This window comes from Silurus meridionalis, chromosome 25 (genome assembly GCF_014805685.1).
Source record: "Silurus meridionalis isolate SWU-2019-XX chromosome 25, ASM1480568v1, whole genome shotgun sequence".
Lineage (NCBI taxonomy): Eukaryota > Metazoa > Chordata > Actinopteri > Siluriformes > Siluridae > Silurus > Silurus meridionalis.
The window spans coordinates 11357944-11380060 of NC_060908.1; the positions used below are offsets into that span (position 1 = coordinate 11357944).

Below are 22117 nucleotides of genomic sequence, written 5' to 3' on the forward strand. Positions count from 1 at the left end.
GATTACTGATTTCCTGTTCATAAAATGGAAACATAAGCAGAAATCTTATACTTAAAATCAGGATATTGAGTTCAATAAATTTATATTTCCTGTATGCTCAAGGTCATGTAATCGCTGAGAGCTTCTTTGCCTGTGTTGCCTCTGGCGTGCTTTTATTGATTGAAAAACTTTACTTTTTTTGTAAAGCTACTATACAAATATATACATTACTACACAAACATATAGTTTTGAAAATGATATTTAAGTATATACACTTATACAGATTATTAGGGAAATCCATGCAACTACACAGTCATGTAATTATCCAGCTGTTAGAAAAAACATTGCTTGGTCTTTTTTCTGTTTTCTCCTATGCAGCTTCATTGAATCTGTGCCCTCAATTTGTAGCCTCATATTCCTGTCCATGGCTGACAGAAGTGGGACCCAATGTGTCATCTGCTGTTGTAGTCTATGCACCACAAGTTTTGATGTTTTATGTGTTCTGGTGCATCCCTGTCAACTCAAACTAGTCTAGCCATTCTCATCAACAAGGTGTTTCTCAGACAGAGCTGTTGTACCTGAAAATCCCAGGAGCTCAGCAGTTTCTGAATTCCTTAAATCAGTCGGTCTGGGTGCTTTAACCAATCTATGGTCATTGAGATCACATTTCCCATATTTGGATTTTAAATGTGAACATTAATTGAAGGTTGTGACCAGTATCGGCATGATTTTATTCAGATATACGTGATGTAGATATTGGTTACTGCTGCCAGCTGATTGGCTGATCTGATAAATTAAATAACTTGCATGGGTCCACGTGTATTTTCTCAGGCAGCTTAAACATGTTTAGTTCAGCTTCATATTGTGTTGAATAAATGAAAATAGATAAGTGCACGTACATTTTTTTTATGTTGACAATTCTAAAAGGAAATACACAACAATACCTGAAATGCATTGTATGCATACGGCTTTAAATAACTCAAACAAAGAACAAACAAATAGTTAAAATGGAGCTTAACGAAATATTAGGCTGCAGCAATAACAAATGCCAAAGGTGGCTGTTATTCTTTTCCCTGACTGCGGCTGTAATGGTACTTATTTGTTAATATTGTGTTGAGCATAACGATGCGCAGCAAATGGGCCTAAGACTGTTATTATCTATGCTTTTTCCTTTTGTTATTCAAAAATCTATTTAGACCCTGCAATTATAGTGAAAACAAAAAAAAGGAAATTTCTGATTTCAGCATTTTTCCCCTTTGGGAGGTTCGTATGGGAGAGGGAATGACAAAGGGGAGGTGGGCTGTGCATTTTACACCGAGGCTGTCAGTGGTGACCTGCTTGAATCATTCCACCTCTTAATACCAGTATAATGACGCCACAGCTATAAAAAAACATCAATATTATACAGAGATGCAGCATAATGGAGTGTTGCATCACAGACAGGTATCTCACATGAGGAGAATGAAAGCAAGACACCCAAAGAACACAATTCAACATTTATCGTACAAACTTAACAACGTATCCTTAATAACACCATAATGGTGTCCAGTAGATACCACTTAACAACGTATCCTTAATAACACCATAATGGTGTCCAGTAGATACCATCATGTGATCAGGACGTTGCTAAAGGCGTTTCTACTGCTCCAAAATAGTATTCACTAAACATAATAATCCACTGGGACCATTTTCCATTCAAACCAATACAATTTTCATTGTAACCATTAAAACAATGATGCAATTTATTATAATGTATAGAGTTTTTATCTGTTTAAAATACACACACAAACACATATTTATACTGTACATATACATACTAACACATACACATACAAAGCCTCATTTGCTTTCAAATAAAAATTTTCTTACTTAAAATAATTTGACTCTTGACCTGTTTTCTTGAAGTTTGTAGTACTCTAAATTACACTCTTCATATCTTCTTAACCACACACACACACACACACACACACACACACACACACACACACACACACACACACACACACAAATGAGCTTGGCATCTCTAATCTGCTCACAGACTGCCTAGACTGCCGCTTGACCGTACCTGACAGATCTCAGTCTAAAAAAGTCATGGATGGAAGAAGGGTGTGCGTGGAAGACTGCCTTTAATGAAAAATAGCTGTTTCACAGGAAGACTGCAGTCTTTAAATAAAGATCTAAGCTTGTGGGGGGGGAGGGGGAGGGGGGATTGGAATGATTTCCTGTTTTCCTGCATCTCCCAGCATTTCAGTTTATTTGTTCTGCTAAATTAGATTTAAAAGGTATTTGATTTGATATTTTTCAGGCTTTTGGGAAGTCGTTCTCTACATACAAGTCTGTGTGCGTGCAGACGGAACAATACTGAACAACACTCAGGGCAAAACATTAATAAAAAAAAAATGAGAAAGCCCCCAAAAGTATGCACAAAATCTACTAAAAAAAAAGCAATCTTCTTCAAAGCTGAACAAAGCAGCAGAAACATGCTGAGTCAAATTAATAAATAAAATTGGTTGGCAACAAACAGTACATAATGGTGTATTAATTGATTTAATGGTTACTTGTTATTTACTACATTAACCATGTCCTTAACTTGTGTTCAATGCATCTTAATTTGTTACATAGTAAGATGACTTTACAGTAATGCATGTTAACCCTTACATGCTCATTATTTACAATCAGTTTAAGATTGATTTATGGAAAAAGCCTAATCATGCTAATTTGATAAATCACTATCTTGCTTTTTTGCGCTCTGAATATAATACACCCTTTACACACTATCTCCATAAAATTCCTAATAAAAAATATTCCCGATTCCAATAAATAATTTAAGTGTCTAGGGATTAGGCTTTTTTTTTTACAATCGCATTTTTTATTATAGAAAACAGCTATTTCATGAGTACATGTGTAAATGTAAAAAATATGGATATATGTATTCTATAATGTTAACAATGTTGTTCATGAGAAGAAAATTTATAATGATTTAATTATAAATTATGAGTTAATTTAATTTTTGTATCATTTGTTTGTCATTTTTGTATTCAAATCAAGAGTATTTTATTCCTACATTTTTCATGTAAGTAATGTTTAATAAACAATCATATTATACTTATTCATTCATATTTTAATTAATTAAAGAATTAAATTTTTGAAGGGTATATTCAAGTTATGTACAGTTCTAAATTGAGCAAATGCTTTAACTTACATTTAGGGAATTTGGCAGATGCCCTTATCCAGATCAACTGTCCAGTACTGTCCAATTTAGAGTGTGCACTTGAGCAGCTGAGGATTAAGGTTCTTGCTCAACGGCCGAACCGGTGCAGCTTGAAGGTGCTGAGATTTGAACTCATGACCTTTTCAGAAGTCCAGCATCTTAACCACTGAGAAAAAATTGGTTTATTTATATATTTACAAAAGTTTGGAACCTGAAAGCCTTAGATCACCAACTATAAAATTGACGTTTTTTACCCAATACACCATGTAACCATTGGTTGTTCATAGGTTTCCATATCATCCAGAGATGATATATGAATATGTAAATATTATGCGAATATGTCTGAAGATGACACCGAGAGTCCAAGAGAGCAAATTTAGGTGTATTGTCTCAAATGGGAGGAGTGGAATACTCTCTCTTCCCTGTCAGTCACAGTAACACTAGTGCTGTCTTGAATGTTTATGAGCACAGGCATGCAGAAGGAGACTTCTAATCAGGGACAAAAATGCCCATGGAGAAAGCTTATACAGATCTTTTCCACAACTGTAACCACTTTTAACAGTTTGCTACCTGGCAACCCAACATGACCTTGCAGGACTACTGGCTTTCCTTCACACTGATTCATGACTAATTTATGCTGGTTTCTTCTAGGAAAATTTCAAAGAACTGGGCATCACCAGGTTGCTTGTTTAGTCATGTCAGTTCTACCTCAACTCTCTGCATGCAGGCCTTCACTTGAGACCCCTGCACCTGATCCATAAAAAAACACACGACTTGTTCTGCATCGAATCCACTAGTGTGTTTTCTCTACTGAATTCTCCTAAACACATGCTTGCTTACAAATACAGATATGAACCCAACCTGCCAGAAGGCACTTATCGAACCCTGCTCTGCACCATGTTGTCTTAACTCACTATTCCTTACGATGCAAGACAGACGTGCATTAAAACTCTGCTCGGTCCTCGTACCCGGGTGGTGGAATGAACTCCTGAACAACTAAGTCACTGACCGTCCTTAAACGAAGACTAAATCTTCACCAAGCCCTTTAAAAACACTAATTGATTTTATATATTTTTTAATTCCTTTCCAACAGGGTTTCAGCTTGATTTGATTCTTCGCCTTGACTTATTTGTACTAATGACTTTTCTATGACAATTAGAAAGCGCTTCTGCAAGTCTCTCTAGATTAGGCCATCTGTGAATATTAAGAGAAGGCACTTGTGCAACACATAACTAAATACACAAATGCCATTGTACCATAGCTCCAGTGTACTGAACGAGATTGATGAAGTGAAGAGAGTGAGTGAGTATGAGAGAGGCAGACAGAGAGAAAATGCCAGTGCACTGTTGCTCCTTTTTAAAGAAGATGGATTAGGAGATAGAGAGTGAGAGTCATCAATTGAGAGAAGAGAGAAATGGAGATGAATAGAAAGAGTAGAAAATAGAAATGGAAAGGAAGAGAACAAAGAATGGTAAAGGGAATAGCCAGTGTACATTTATAGAAAGTACAGAGAGAAAGAGAGAGAGAAGAAGGCGGGATTCAATTTGAAAGTAAGAATGAAGCTTGCTACCATGTGTGTTTTTAATTTTTTTGCTTTGTTTTGTTGGATTTTGGTAATCAAAGCCATATACAGTGTCCATTAATGGGGAAAACACTGCACACACCCTCAACATCTGTGCACTGTGGTTTCCTGTTTCCATTATTTGCTTTCTTTCCTTCCGTTCTTGAAACAAGAGCAAAGAAAATGTAGGACAGTGTGCAAAATCTTCTCACATGGTCAAATTATGTTGAATATACAGTCTGTTACTGTTATGTAGGTCTGACATCTACAGGGATTAGTGAATTGAAATATGTTACAATTTTTTAAGTCTGGTCACCTCCAAAAGTGGTTAGCTATAAAATATTTCATTCTAAACTTTCTTTCGGCTTCTTCCATTAGGGGTCGCCACAGCGGATCATCCGCATTCATGATCCGCATGTTTGATTTGGCATGTTTTAAAGCTGGATGCCCTTCCTAACGCAACCCTCCCCATTTATCCGGACTTGGGACCTGCACTGAGAGTGCACTGGCTTGTGCAACCCTAATGGCTGGGGTTGGTTCCCTGACCGGGAATCGAACCCGGGCCGCAGCGGTGAGAGCGCCACATCCTAACCACTACTGCACTAAAAGCTGTTCCTATTATCTCAACATTCACAATCTAATCTACATATGGACAAAAAGCACCCTCATATTTTCAAATGTGTGTTCTCACTTTGATTTTCCACTGTATCATCATATCGTGTCATATCACATCATACAACATCAAGTCTCGCAGTTCACAATAATATTTGTGGAAAAAATACATGCTGATTCAGTCATATGTGTTCAAATAGAATTTTTTTTTTGGTATTAATGCCTTCTTTATATCTGTTTAAAATCATTTAAAAGTCATGTCCTGTTCTCTGTTTTGATAATGACGTGGAGGTTGAGGAGCATCACAGACATTTTGACAGGCTTACGTCTAATCTGTACCATGTGACTAATAAAACTCATTCAAACCACAAAGAATGTCAGCTTGGCTAGGAAGGTTTTGGACATCTTTAGACTGACTTGCATTTACTTCAATTCAATTCAGTTTCATTTCTATAACACATTTAACAATGGACATTGTCCACAAACAGTTTTACAGAGATTAATAAGTTAGAAATATACATTCTAAATGTATAAAGTTAGTGCCTGTAAGTTTATATCTCATCAGTAAGCCAGTGGGGACAATGATGGGATAAAACTAAGATGGTAAGAGGAATAAATCTTGAGAGGAACCAGTGTTTAAGGCTCTGGCATGGAGAAACTGTTGTTGAATTTATGATGATCGCAAATCTTGAGCTATTTTATGAGTTGCTTAGTAGCTCCTGGTTCCATAACCTCAAATGACTGTAGAAAGGATGTTACTTTTAATCTTATAATCCAGTGCTTATGTTAGTTTTCACTCTCCAGTGTTCTGTATTGTTTAAAGATTTAGAATCACACTCTTGATATCACCCAAATGAGGATGGGTTTCCCTTTTGAGCCTGGTTCCTCTCAAGGTTTATTCCTTATAACATCTTTGGGAGTTTTTCCTTGCCACAGTCGCCATGGCTGCTCATCAGGGATAAATACACATCGTCCACCTCAACTGTTAAATTCTGCAAAGCTGCTTTTGGTACAATGTCTGTTTTAAAAAAAAGGTGCTATAGAAATAAACTTAACTTGACTTGATTTAAAAAGGAACCATCTTCATCTCGCACCAAATACATTCATTATACTTTTTTTTTTTTATCATTGTTCTCTATTGGTCCCTTAAATGCAGAACTGTTCATTCTGGTTGGAGTCCTAAGTCATTGTAGTAGAATGTTTATATTAATGACTAACTTCATGGATCTTAAGGTTGTTCATGTAGAACCATCCTCAGCTGCTGGATTGAAGAGAACTACATCCAGCAGAGGTGAGATTTACCACTGTATTTCCATTTGCTAAACTGGCTCCTAAGGCAAGCAAAGCTATAAATTACCAAAGGAATTTCCACATAAGAATATATTTGTTTTCTTCATGTAGAAAAAATTAAGGGCGACCTCACAAACAATTCATCACAATCAGTGACACTGTCTAAATAACAATTCATGTTTTTTCCTTCATCTCCATTAAAAATACTAACCAACCATACTGGTGTGGAAAGCTTCATAAAGTCCTTGCCCTCTTTTTTTTAGCCTATAGACCCTTTTTTCCCTGAATATTTAAAAAGCCAAATGTCAAATTACATGTTATCTATGCAGTTTTATAGATTTTCTATCAAAGCACTGTATCATGCATGCACCCTAAGAATATTAATGTTTTGTAGCCAAACCAGAACTCCGAATATCCATTAGCACAACATGAAATAAGATGCTATCCTCTTGTCCAAAGGGGCATTGAGATGATCATATCAGAATCTGACGCTCAGTGGGCATCTGTATTTAGTTCCTGACTTTATTTTTCCTCTTAACACTATTCAGGCAAAGTTTATTCTTTTCTTCCTCTTGGTCCCTTCTTGACATTTGTGTGTCTCACCATACTGAATTATTCACCATATTTTGCATGACTAAATGTCAGCACCTCAGAACAGCTCCTTATTGCTTGGAGCTCTTTGAGACGAGAGAAAATTTGAAAAAGAGAAAAGAAAAAGTCACTAGGCAGAAAATGGACAGTTGTAGACTGCATTTTATCCTACATATGAAAACGTGGAAATATTAGATGATTGTTAGTGGCTAGTATAGTATATTATAGTGTAGTACAGTAAGTTATATGGCAATGTACTACTCAGATACATTATTTATTAATGTTTCAGTTTAATATATAAATATAATGTATATGGAAAAAATGGATAAAAATATACTGGATAAAATAACAATATAATAATGGACAATAATATAATGGATAATATACAAAATATATAACACCCTTCTATATATATTAAACTTTTCGGTTAACCACAGTTGTAATAAGTGGTTGTTTGAGTTACTGAAGACTTTCACAACAGTTCAGATCAGTCTGACCATTTCTCCTGACCTCCTTCTGTTGCTGTTTTTTTCTGTTGTGCATGCAAGTCCTGTACATATTACACATTAAATGTTTTTGTATAATTACATATCAACTTATTTAGCATTGTTCTTACACATTTTTCCCTTTAAATGAAAAAGTTTTACATGCTGCCCTGCATGACTGTAAAGTTAGTAATAATACTTGTTTCCAGAGAACCAGATGTAATGTCTCTCCCTTTCTGCTACAGCATCAAAAAACTCTTTGCTTGATTGAGGGCCTGTTCGGTTTCTCTGAAATGCTCTTGGAGGTATTTTACTGCCATTTATACAGATGAAGCGAAAAAAAAGTTCTTCTAATTGATCATGTTAAGAATTACCTCATGTAAGAATAAAAATGTCTATAAATCATACAGTGGCACTGATGGATAGGGGGTATGTTGACCTCTTTCCTCTCTGAGCATGTATTTAATTGGAAGTAAACTGGTCTCCAGGAGATAGTATATAACACATGGTATTTATTGCTCAGCTCATCATTAAGACCTTCCTGGTCTTATTTTCTCATTGCACTAATATATTTACCTTTTTGTGATCATTATTTTTACTAAGTGTATATTGTGTATGAATCACTATGTTCTTTGTATGGTTTTAATGATCTTTTCAATCTTAGCTTTTGCTTTTATTTATTGTATGCACTTGTTATTCTGGATCAAACCTCTTAAGGAGGGTGGGGCTAAACAGCTATTTACTCAATTGACTAGCTGGATTTGGATCGATAGTAGAGGCATTAGTGAATTTTGGAAATGTTCTGAATGGAGTTTTGTGTATAATTGTAGTGATAGTATAGTATATATGTTCATTAATAATATTTGAAGTTTGAGCATGCTCATATGAATAATTACTTAGTACAATGCACTTGTACATAAGTATTACTTAAAACAACCCACATACTATAGTTAAATGATTGCGATTTGGTATAATTTCATATACTATTGATTAATGAGCAATTATCCACTATTCAACCATAGTTGGTAATAGAAGTTTTACCAAAGTTAATAAATTACTTCTTGTACATTCCTGTTTTGTATTTATTGAACTCATGCAAGTTATTTGTTAGTGTAAAATGGCATCTGTTTTTGCTTTTGGTTTATTGTGAAATTTTTTTTATCAAATGTGTGTTATTTTTATGGCTTTTTTATTTCACCATTATTTTAGAAAATTCCATGAAATTTGCAATAGGTCTAATTTATTTGAAATACATTAAACCTGTCCAGGACTGAACGATTGCACTGCACACCTAATTGCAGGTAGTTCTATATTTGTGCACTACTTCCTTAAAAATAAGAAATGCAGACATTCTATGAGTGATGAGATGTGAAGGCCTTCGTTCTGTCGTTTCATTTTTAACTTCCTCTTGATTCTGTACATTTTAAAATCGTTCTTTACTTGCATATGCTGTCCTTCAAAATGTCCTTCGAAAAGGAACGCTTCGATAAGCTATGCAGTAAAAATAAATATGTACCTTTGTAAGCACTAGCAATATAGATGTTACACAGGGACAAGGGAAAGGGAAAAAAGGGGAAAAAAAATCTATTTTATACCAGGGCTGGCCTCCAGGATATTATATGACATCAATATTTGTTGGCTGTGAGGGTAAAACACTATAGTTTCTGAGAGAATTATATCCAGTGATGAGAAAATGTGTCAGGGTTTATTTACATAGGGCATCGCATGACAGATTTATAACCGCAACAAAGACAGATGGCTGTTTGAAGATATAGTGTAGTGCAACTTTTTGTAATTCATTGCTAAGTTCACAATCACTGAGTCTAATCGAATGATTTTGTGTGCTCTGAGAAAAGCAGGAAAAGAGGAAACTAGAGGGAACGAGGGAATTTGAAAAAAGGGCATGACGCAACCTATTTGTTTAAAAAGATAAATGCATGTTTGTACACTGCTATTATCAAAGCCATTCACATAAGAAACTGTTGGCCTTTTTTTTTTCCCCCTTCTCTATCAACAATTCGTTTCTTGCATCATTCTCCACCCCAAACACCCCTCCCACTCCTTCCTCCATACTCTAATTTAATGGATGGCAAGTCTTAAATTAACACCAGAGAAGAAAAATATACACAGAGAGAGGCACAATCACTTGCACGCACAAACACACACACACACGCTGAACGTGCATCTGAAGGACATATGCTTGACTTCGTTAGTCCTCCGTTTTCCGGATGAGCAGCGTCCTCTTTTTGTTTCCGCAGCACAAACATTACAATTTTTGCAATCTGTTGTGTCGCTGGCAGTGACAAAATCCGTAGAACTTTTAATAAATCACAATTACGAAGCCACAACTGTGCGAAACTCAGGCAGTAACGCCATGCCACGGATATTTTTTAACTAGTCTCGGTTCAGGGGATTTATTAGCTATTAGGCAATTATTATTCTATTTGGCATGATTTGCAGTCTGGCAAAATTCCAGGCTCCTTTCATACGTATCAAAATCAAAAAAGGAGTGCATCCTTTCAGCTCTCCTCATACACCTAGAGCTCAAGGAAAAAAATGCATTGAGTAGCCTTTTAAAAAAGCCTTAAAAATTCTAACTGGGTTCTGAAAGTGTTTGAAAAACTTTCTTTCTATTTCACAACATAGAGGAAAATGAAGAATGGCATGTATGTATGCTAATGCCGAATGAGACCATTTTCTGCAGGGATTCATCACAAGCCTAATTCTATTTACTAACCTGAAAAGGATTTAAGCAGCTAAATGGCCCTGAACGGCAGCCCGTTGCAACTGCCTTTCGTTTTGCGCTTTGAAGTTAAACAGGTTCATGAATAAATAAAACGTGCCGAGCTCCTCCTTCTGCTACTCCTGGGACTGAAAATATTTCTTGACTGAGGCATTCCTTCATTCCTTTCGCTTATCTTGTCTTTCGGGCTTTTGGATTCGCTTTGAACTTACTTTTACACCTGCCCTGACCTTTTCGTTGCTCCTCTTCTTCCTTCTGCTCAAAGTGCTTTATTAAATGCTTGGCTTCCCTGCACACATGCTTATTTCTGTTTCTTAAAGCATATCAGCTCATGTCTGACATTAATTTGCAGCATAAAATCCTTGTAGTGGACTAATCGCTTTTTATGCTTATAAGAAGAACTATGAAGGTTTAATCTACAGCACATTAAAGGGAGCTTGGGTTCCTGGGGGGAGGTGGGGGGGGGGACTTGGAGAAAAGAAGGATGAATTCAAAAAACAGGGTTCTTTGTGGATACTGTCACTCACCAGCCAGCTTTCATATGAGAGCTAACACATTCTTCCTCTGATGCACATGAAGTCAGATAATCTCTGCTCTTGTTACATCACAGGGTAGAAAACTACTCTCAGAAGATAGTGCTATCTGCCTTCTTCAACATACACGAGCTCATGATTGGCTGCCATCTCTGTGATTGAAGGGGAAGAGACTGTCTGCCAAGTTTTTGTTCCATATACTCCTGGACATGGATGGCATAGGTCTACATTAAAACTGATTTTAAAAAGTGAACAGACTTTAGAAAGCTAAGGCAGACTATCAAAGTACTGGCATGTCAGATATTCGGAAATACAGAATTTATGTACTTTTCTGCCGATTCGTGCAAGCAGTAGCCTGTACAAATTGGTTGAGCTTGAATGCAGTGGTTAGATCAAATTCAATATTCTGTTAAATCTGGTGCAGTGACATTTTTATAATCCATTTTTACCAATGCCCTATACATTCTACATTCATATTTTAGTTACAGAGGTGACACTTGGCTAACCTGGTGCATATCTTATGCTCTTTTTGCTGTTCACTCTGTCACAGCAGGTAAGTCAAGACAGATGCAAATGCAGGAGCAAGGTTTCTTGGAAACAAATGAGCAGACAGCTCTAAGACAAATTCTAGTTGTAGTCATAAGACTTGCAGGATTGGCTGAAGTGCAAACAGCATAAACTATATAAATATAAAGATTAAAAACAGAATAGGTGCTTTATACTTGTTACATGTACTTTACAGCACAGAGAAATTCTTTTTTCGCATCTCCCAACGATGTTTAGAAGAGGGGTTCAAAGCGCAGGATCAGCCATGATACAGAGCACTGAGGCTTGAGAGCCTTGCCCAAGGGCCCGAGATTGGCAGCTTGGCAATACTGGGGCACGAACCCCTGACCTTCAAAACTGTAACCCAGAGCCTTAAACACTGAGCTACCAACTAAAAAATTCAACGCTTAGCATGATGGGGACATGCTAATCTTATATAGTGCATGATTATATCTGCTGATTAGCATGCTAGCCACGCTTAACTTGTGTGCAAAAAACAAATCATGGTATGTGGGCTTGCCGAAACAAGCACAGGTACAAAAAAGGTACAAACAGAAATTCAAATTCAGAACGTCAAACAAAGGATTGGCTTGATAAGTCAGTAGTGTAGAACTTTACGCTACATATGTACAAGTACAAGGATAGGTATAACTGAGTGTACTATATATAAGATGAGTAGTGATTGCTTTAGGTGAACTTGAGCATCTGTGAGTCTGTTGCTCTTGGGTGAAGTTTCTAGCAGCCATATTTGTATGTTCTGTGAAACAGATCTTGGAAGCTGTTGTGGATTGTCAAACATTCTAGCTAATACACATCATAAACTATATGCTAATTCCTGTTTAATTGTCATTGTTTGTAGATATTATATTTAGTATTGGATACCCTTATCCGGAGTATATCACAAAGTAGTAAATGTTTTTAATGAATACTTTCTCTGTATATTTTCTCTACTTTAACTTCATTACAGTACACATTTACTAAAACTACATTTGCAGAGATTGAAAGTAACGAATTACATTTACTTACTTTACAGAAAATGAGTAGTTATGTTTGTTTACTTCCACTTTTTAGAGTAGTTTTTAAATTCTGTAATGTATGTTTTGTTTATAGTATTTTACTTGACTACATTTTAAATCGTATCGATTACTGAGAAAAAAATTATCAAAAAATGTAAAAATAAAATTATAAAATAAACTATAATGCAAGACAGAAAAAAAAATCGCACCCCAGAAACTGCTTCATTTAACCAATGATTTGCAGCGAAAAAATGCACTAAACTTACAAGAAAGAAAGACGGACAAGACAGAGGCCAGTGATGCAGAGCCAACTGAAACCGAAATGCCGTTGAATCAAAGGTTATTAAATGCATGCGCTCACTCTCTGAATTCTGAATCTGCATTTCTCTCATTATCATAACATTATAATAGGAGATTTTTTTTTTTTGCTTTAAGTAATTCTTTTTGCAAGCTGTATTAGTAACCACTTTAAGGGACTTCTTTGAAAAGGTATATAGAAACATACAGTGGGTATTTATTATTCAGTATATGGACTCGTTTTAGTGGGTGAACAACTTCACCCATTCAGCTTAGCTTTACTTGATGCAACCAAACATCAAGTTATATTTACTCGGTTCCAATAATTTTGCTAAACCAACAATTGAGAATCGGACACCAAATGTGTGATGTGCTATGTTGTTTAACACATCCAGACAGAAAAAGAATTCTGATCTATTGTGTAATTCATCTTTTGTTCCTAACTCCAAATGGCTTCATTGTATTACAAAAAAAACAAAAGATTTGGCAGATCTATTCAGATACTAGGCTTCTGGATGGATTGTATTTGTTCACCTAAGCAATGTTTTGTACATAAAGCACAAGGGTTTATTTTCTTAGCACTGAATGCCACCTAATATACACTCGAAAGCAAGCGAAAACTGTTAAACACATTAGGTCTGCTATCGTTTTCCCACCCTTTCTTATCTGTTTCACACTTACACATATACTGTCCTAGCCTATATTAGCATCAATTAGCCAGGGGCTAGTTAACAAAGCTAATGAGAAAGGAAGAGGTGGCAGTGAACTCTGCTTCTTTTGTGTCAAATCACTACGCAGTCCATTAACTGGGGCAAATAGAACGGGGAAAGATAGACTGGTGATACAATATGGCAAGATAAAGGGTTTAAAATGAGAAGGAAATTAAACTGGAGATATAGGGGAATAAAAAGAGACTATATGACATCCTGTTTTAAGCTGATGGAGAGGACGTGCTTACACACAACTGCAATTAACGATTGCAGTTTCTCGCACACTTGTCCTGTTTTGGACAATCCAACCTGTATAAGATTTTTACAAAAATTGGAACAAAGCTGCAGTCATCATCTGATTAGCAAGCATGATTAATAATCAGTATGCAAAACACTTCAGGGGCACACAGAGGTTTGAACTGACCTGAAAGTTGCCATAAGAATTCAAAATATTATAAGGAGTTTAAATGTATTTTTGTTGACAGACCTGTTTCTGGATGGCACAACCCATGCTGATTACAGTTACATGGCACACAGGGTGAATATGGTCCGCCATTAGGACTAGCTCGGGTAAAACCTGGAGCACACAGCTCACAGAATTGCCCAATAAATCCTAGTGGGCACGCACACACCTCAACCCATGGGGCAGGTGCAGTGAGAGGGATGTCAGAGTAGGACTCAGTCAGTGTTGCAGAGGTCAGTGTCACCCCAGACAGCTGGGAGGTATCTGTGGGTAAAAAAAAAAGATGCAAGTCAGGGTTATTTATCTTTTGCAGTCTTTTAATAGAGCATGAAGGACAATATGAGTGAGCATGATCATTAGAGATTAGCACATTTTCACACACAAGCATGAATTGCATGTAAGGATGGACATTTTCTTTTCTCTAAATATATGCAACAATTTTACAAGCTGGTAAAACATTTCTTGCCTATTAACAAGTGGTACAGATACCATGTATTTACATATATTACATCATGAGGTATGTTGCAATTTATTTTTTCAGTGGAAACTAGTGTGGCAAGCAGCCAATCAGAACTGATTTTCAGAAAACTGTCATCCAATGATGTGGCCCAGTTGAATCTGCCCACTGAAAATATCTGTTTATATACAAGCAGTAATAATAAGAATATGAGCCTGATCGGGGTAATGATTTCGCTTGTGTAAACAGACATACTGTATATTTTCTTTTTCTGCAAGCAAACAATCTTCAGTAATGCACAAGTGCCATTAGCATGGAAAGTTTTGACATGATAAAAAAAACGTTGATATGTATATTTGTTATATTTCAATAATGTGCAGCTGTAATGAATGCACTTAATTCTGCTAGCACTTATCACTGCTTGCTAGTGTCTACACTAAGCTATGCTTAGTTTCATTTTTAAGGTGCTGTTTATTAAACCTTATGCTAATTTTTTAACGATGACACTCAATGATTATGCGCTACGCTGACACGAGAAAGGATCTATGCAAAGTGGTTGAATTCCATACAAAATTAACAAATGCTGTTCTTTTAAAGCCAGTATGTCTCTATGCTGGTACACTGACACATATATAACAATGATGTTGTTTCTATTTTGCAGGAGTATTGAGTTAGAAGTTTTGGGAGCATTAGCTTACTTAAGGAAGAGCACATTGAATCATTGCCTTCAAACTAACATGTTTTGGGGAACATAGAAGTTACAAAGATTAATGACAGTCATTTGAAGAGGTGCAGTGGAAGATATATGATACCATTCGTTTAAGCAAAAACATTCATACATCAGAGTAAAGGTTAAATAGTAAGGTTGTCCCAAGTTTGGTAACACGTTTTGAGTTTAATTGACTTTGGTACTTCTTGGTGCCTTTTGTATAGATCGCTCCCATGAAGAAAGGCAAGAACTAAGGACATGAAATTGAAAGAGCCCAAGATCAAGATTAGATAATGCCATTTAAGACAGTATGAATTGAAACTAATTTCTTCCAGAGAAGAAAAAAAAAGAATAGTGATTATCTTCTGTAACTTACCTTTATTATACAGTATACCATTGACATTAATAGTAGTAGCTAAGCAGAATCCAATAATTATTTTGTCATGGGTTTCTTTGAATGTGCAGACTTACTAGTGGTTTGGTTACAGTTATAAGAAGTATTTGGTGTTATATTAGGAATATATACAGTATATGTCATTGGATAATTTTTAGCCATTATTTTTCGTTTATCTAAACACATTTAATTTCTGTAGTCTATATAGCTACATAGATTGCTGCAGTTAAACTAATGCGAGAAGTTTCTTTACCAATGTCAATGCAAATACAATTTCTACTTTGGAAATTTTTACAATTAGTAGCATGAATCGACTGAACGTTAGCATGTTTTATTGTAGATGGCTTTGCAGAGCAGACTATTTATAAATTACAGCTTATTCTACAGGAAACTGCATGTCATTTGCTGGACTATCTTGCATGTAGTTATTATACAAACCCTAAAAAGTTAAAATCTGAACCAGTCTAAAAAATCAATTAGTCTCTATAAAATCAGATTCTTTTCGGGAACTTAGGAAAATGTTGCAAGGTGTAAACATATTAAATATATAAGCATAAGTCTGCTCTTGTCCTAACAGGTAGAAAACCTGAAGCATTCTCCTCAAGACACATCAATACCGCTGACACTGTATCACAGAGCAGCTTAACAAGAAGGTAAACACTGTCCACCGTCTATTGTTTAGTGTCACGTTTTTGACCGAGGATGAAATAGAACACTGACTGCACCCCAGGCCCCCTCAACCTACATCAATACCTGACTTTACTAAATCTCCACCAACCCATCATAAGTTGAACCGCATTGTAGAAAATATCCAAACAGATATACCTGATTGCTCAAAGTTGACTCGAAATTTTTTTATCATTTAAAATTTAATTTTAACAATATTGAACTTAGAACTTTCCCTTTCATATTAAGTTTCTGTATATACTGAATCTTTAAATCCATATCCTTAAAAAGCAGTAGCGATCCACAACCTATGCAATTTTCTGGGTTGTTATTTATAATTAATTTTGTTAATGAGTTGGTTAATGAGTTTCGAAAGTGTAATCTATAACTTATCTTGAATTTCCAGTCTTTGCAAATCTCTGCCCTTTATTCAATAACCAACATGCTCTGTCGATCGCAGATTCAGACGCGTTACCACAAGCCAACCTTTACCTTCTTACTGTTTTTTTTTATTCTCTTTCCTTCTTGCTTCCAAACTACTGATGCTGATAGAGCGAATTTTCAATATGTATATAAATAAGTGAGGTGGAGATTAATTAATCAGTATAGGCTGAAGGGAGCAGAGGAGAAACATGCTGGAGGAGAAAGTTCTTTTCTTTTTCCCAGGTATACACAGCTCTTATGAATAATGATAAAGAGATAAACACACACACAAACACACACACACACACACACACACAATACTGCTATACTCGACCCAATATATATTTTTTTGCTCACATATGGATATACACACTCTTATGAGAGATTTGACAGTACTATAACCAACCATAAGGTCCCAGTCTTAGCCACTGCTACACATATCTCCCATATCTCTCTGTCAGTGTTCATGCAGCAGTACCTCAAGCTGTCAGTGTGTGTGTGTGTGTGTGTGTGTGTGTGTGTGTGTGTGTGTCTGTTGAAGAACAAAGCAGCAGGTTGTAATGGGACATTTGACAAATGAATAATAATGGTTTAATAATCCATTTCCAGTGGGAGAGACAATGCAATAGCAGTGAAACAGAAGCTTATTCTTTGTTGAATGTTATTTCTTTTTCAAAGTCTTCAGGTGTTAAGTGACCCACAGAGTTGTTTAAGGATTCATTTGGGATAGGCATCATTAGCATTTTCCCTTTCTCATTGTCAAGATATCTGGTTTGTTGTGCGTTTTTCCTTGAGAAGTATTTCCCCTTTGTTTTAACTGTAATTTAGCTCAAAGTAGAGACCAAGTCTAGGTGTAAATGTTTGTCTTGCGTGTCAACAAATTACAAATCAAAAGATTTTGTCTTACATGTACATCTTATAGTCAGAGCAATATGTAAAAAAATTGCCTTAAATAGCTCTAGAGATATTCGCTTTATTTTTCATAGTGGGGTCCAGGGCTCTGTGAAGAAAAGCTAGCAGGTCTGTGAATTTTTTGTCCATGCAATTGAAGTCACAGCTCAATATTCCTAAACAGCTATGGCCCTTGACTCCAAGACTCCAACTCCTGCACTACATGAAACAATAACTTTTGATAGAGGCATATCTGCAGTCCACTGGCTGTATATTAAGGGTGAATGTGGTCTGCAAGCCACACAATACTAGCTCAAGTTAATTCAGAGGATGTGCTAATTCACATCCCAAGGCTGCTAAAAAGCTACTGTTGGGACCCACAACCGCTCACCTTAAAGCTCAGCTTCTGCTATAAAGCCATTTTTACCTCAGACTTAGAAACAGTGTTGCTTGCAACATGTTCCTATATCAGTCAGTAAAGCCTTTAGCACAAGCTCTGCGCATGCTCAAGTGTATTTTTACTCTTTAAGTCTATTTTCTGCTGCTTGTTGCAATCTGTATGCTGGTGGTTTCACGCTCAAAAACACTACAAAATGCAATATCCCTGCTATGTTGTGCAGGCTGGGCCCAAAACAGCACATAGGCTGTGTTTCAGCTTGAAGTCCCACTTCTGGTCATATTTCCAAACTTTGTCTGGAGTACTAACTTATCAAGAAGTCTTTTTTTTTGCCACTTCACGTTACACAGCTTTTTGTGCTAAATCCAGGATTAAAATATGATTATGTGTAAATTCTGATAATATTTATTAATCAAATTACCTTATGTAGACATTGCTTTTATTTTATTAGGTTCAGATATGCATGCAAACAAGACACTTAAAAGCACAAACAGAAAGAAACACTCACAGTTTTGTCCTCCCACATTGCTGATGTGCAGCGCAGTCAGATTGATGAGCAAATGTCGAAACTCAAACGGAGCGAGTGATGGATTCACCTCTGTTTCGGTTAACCTATGGATTCAACAGCAGGATATTAACATTTAATTTATAGATACAGTTTTTCAGTGCAGTTTATAAGCAAATTAATCATTTTTACAAATTTTACTTTGCATGATTGTTCCAGTTAATTCTATTGACCAAATGGTGTTTATGTATACCAACTTTGAGATAGTGAATTTTAGGCAATTTTGTGCTTGTATTAGGACAAAATCAATTTCTAAGCTTGGAACGTAAGGCAGGCCTAATACAGGCAATACATTAATGATTGGAAACAAGAACATAAATATCTGTACTTTTAAACCAGGCTAATTACTTTATTATAAATTTTTGGTGAAAATGAATAATTTTTCTTCTACTGGCATGCCGTTTTCAGCCCATCAACCCATTTTCTGTCATTGCGCAGCACTGGTGTATCATTTCCTGGCTTTCATGCACCACAGACGTATACTAGTTTACAAAGCTAACAATGAGCAAGGCAGAAGGCAACAATCAGCGATGTAAACATGTAAGGGAATCAGCGATGTAAACATGACTGAGAACATTCCTGATCACCTGATCATCATAATTTTTTCTCTGTTTGTGTTCTATATGGTGAATGTTCAGCCTGGATACATTCATTAGGTAACAAAATGTGAAAATCGTTTTGTATTAATATATGTATTAGGGCTGTCAGAGTTTATAACACCAAATAATAAACTCCACCAAAAATTTCTTTTTAATTAATAAACATTGGTTTGACTGATGTGCCAAGTCTCAAATCAGCACCAAAATCAGCTATGATACGCACAATTACCCCTCTGGAGTCGACAAACGTGTAGGGGCGTTTTGTGGTATTTTTTCCTCATAATGACGAAATGAAATGATGTTAGAAGAGGTAAGGTTTCTCTGGTGTTACCTCATTAACTGTCCATTTGGAAACATAGCAAAGGTTCCGTTTGGTGTCCTGATGAGTTATGTGATTTAAAACACCATAATTATTTTAAAACATTTACAAGTATATTTTGTCTTCATGCTGTATATTGAGTATGGTTTCACTAATAATAAACATCCATTTGCATAAAGCATCAATATTTGTCCATGTCCATGTTGATTAAATTATGAAAAACTTAAAAATATGAATTTAAGGTACATTTAAAACAGATAAAAAATATTTGTTAAAAATATTTAAATAGACTGACAGCCCTAATATTAATACGAGAGGTCCAGTTACCAGCATGACACTAAAACAGATTGCAGTAATGGTTACTTTTTACATATCTGAGCACAGACTTTTTTTATAATAACTTGAGTAAAAAAGTATAGTCAGTACTTTACTACTTTAGTGAAGGATGTGTGTACTTTTCTCATATGTGCCACAAAACATAATGGTAAACCTGATAATAACTAGCATTAAACAGGTGAAACAGCATGAAACACAATCAGGCAACAGGCCAATAAATAGACAAGAATTTAAATGTAACTTTGCAATAAACAACTCACAGGGTATAACAAGAGAAACAAATCAAGAACTAACAAGAAACAGGAGTGCATGATAATGTAATGATTGGCTAAGGAATGTGTATTCAGTCCACATAAATGTTCGCTAAGTCTGACTTTATTGACAACCACAAACATTTGCCCTCATACTTCAATTCTTTATAATAATCAGCTCTTGGTCTCAGTGGTAGATTGACCAGTCTTTTGTGTTATGACTTGACTTTTTGTCTAAACTGGAATATTTGTATTCAATTGCAGTGACTTGATTTATGCTGTAATTTGACTTTGTGTCTGAATACACTCCACACTTTTATTATTATTTGTCTTAACCATTCAACTTTGTTTCTTCTTTCTCTAATCAGTACCTTAGTGGTATCACAGGATGATAACCTGGGGTGTAACTGCACTTAAAAAGTTTGTGACCTCACATAATGCACCCACAGTTTTAGTTCCTATATGTTGGTTTCTTCTTTCTTTGCATCCCCCCATCCCTACTTCATCTCCTCATCTTTGATCCCTCATTTTAATGGCCTCATTAAAATTAGCCACCACCAACACATTCTCAGAGTCAGGGAACAATGACACATATATTCTCGCATTCACAGATGTGTGATTGTGACTGCCTCCTCGTGCATTTGTGACACCCTGGTGATAAATAGACAGAAATAGCAGATAACTAGTCTTCCCCTTCATTCCTTTCTTTGTATTTCATGCTATGAATTCCCCAGAAATGAATTTGCTCTGGCAGTTTGTGCACCACTGAATGGAACATACAGCTTTAAGGCAATTATAGCTAATTATAATTTGCACAAAAACAGTTTTCCTTCATTTATCCCTGGCCCCTGCTAGTTATGCTAGATATGAACAATAAGGACTTAATATGCATTTTTACAACATTTTGTTGCATAGTCGTAATTTGAGGTTTTTAGAAAGTACAGGTCTGAAAACTGTAGACTTTTCTGAACAAAAGTATGTTTCCCTTTTGCATCCTAATCACAAGGAGATTTCAAAGTCTACTTCACACCATAAAAGGAGAAAATTCCATTTTCATAGAATATAAAGTAAAAAAAAAAACAATTTGAAATTAGATATCCCAAAGGAAACCCACAGATATGGGAAGACCGTTCTCAGAAACACTACACATTCTCTTAATTGGTTTAAGCTTATCTGTTGACAGTGAAAATCTAATATGGCAGTCCAAGATTTCTCACAGGTCTTCAAATAGACTGAGATCTGGTGAGTGTGGTGGTCAAAGCATAGACGTTCATCATAAGATAGAATTGATCAGTCAGCACAATTCCTGGAGAGCGTTACAAAACCAATGGATATTTCTTGTCACTCTTTTGTAATTCAATGTGTAATGTCACAACTTCCCTGAAGAAGAAGGCTTTGGCTTCACACACACACAGACACACAATTACTATGTTTTACAGATTGTTTAGAGATTTCTTGTTTATTTTTTTGGTCTCATTAATGTATATGCTCTTACTACTAATTGTTATTTGTTTCCTAATACCTACCTCAAGCTATTTTTCCAATTTTTTTTTTCCCAAGTCCTCATTGTGTTACGCGAGTCCTAAGCGATGGGTCTGCACCATTGTTATTTTCTTTAGTTCTTAGTATTAATTGTAAACTGTTTTTCTTCTTTGATAAGATTAGTTGGGTTGTTACACACTATACCAAAACTCCTTCAATTAAACAAATTAGCCAAAGTAGCCCGAGGCCTGAGGCATCTTACCAAACTGATTTGTTAAGTTAGCATTTCTTAGAATTTTCAGTTAATTGAATTAGGCCAATTTAAACACAAAGAAGAATCAGTGCTCGCATAAATACTATATAAGAAATATTCACATGTACATAAGGCCCTTTGGAACAACACTCATTGCTCATGCACCTACCAATTTTTTTCATAATTTTTGAGATGTTTCTTGACAGGAGTGTTTCTGTGGAAAAGTTTAATGATCGGACATCATATGAAAAGGCACACACCTCCCACAATGTATATCATAGCAAAAAACAAGCCATGAGGTCAATGAAACTGTCTGCAGAGCTCAGAGACATGATTGC

The 22117-nt window shown here is 35.8% G+C and overlaps 1 protein-coding gene across 1 annotated transcript in view; it reads right to left on the reverse strand.

The window, feature by feature from the left end:
* lamc3 (laminin, gamma 3) overlaps positions 1-22117 on the reverse strand; it is a 121506-nt gene that overhangs the window by 21954 nt on the left and 77435 nt on the right. The window contains exons 11-12 of the mRNA XM_046839213.1: positions 18483-18586; positions 14062-14301 (exon numbers count right to left, since the gene is read on the reverse strand). Coding sequence (XP_046695169.1) covers positions 14062-14301; positions 18483-18586 — 344 coding nt within the window. The remainder of the gene's footprint in view (positions 1-14061; positions 14302-18482; positions 18587-22117) is intronic.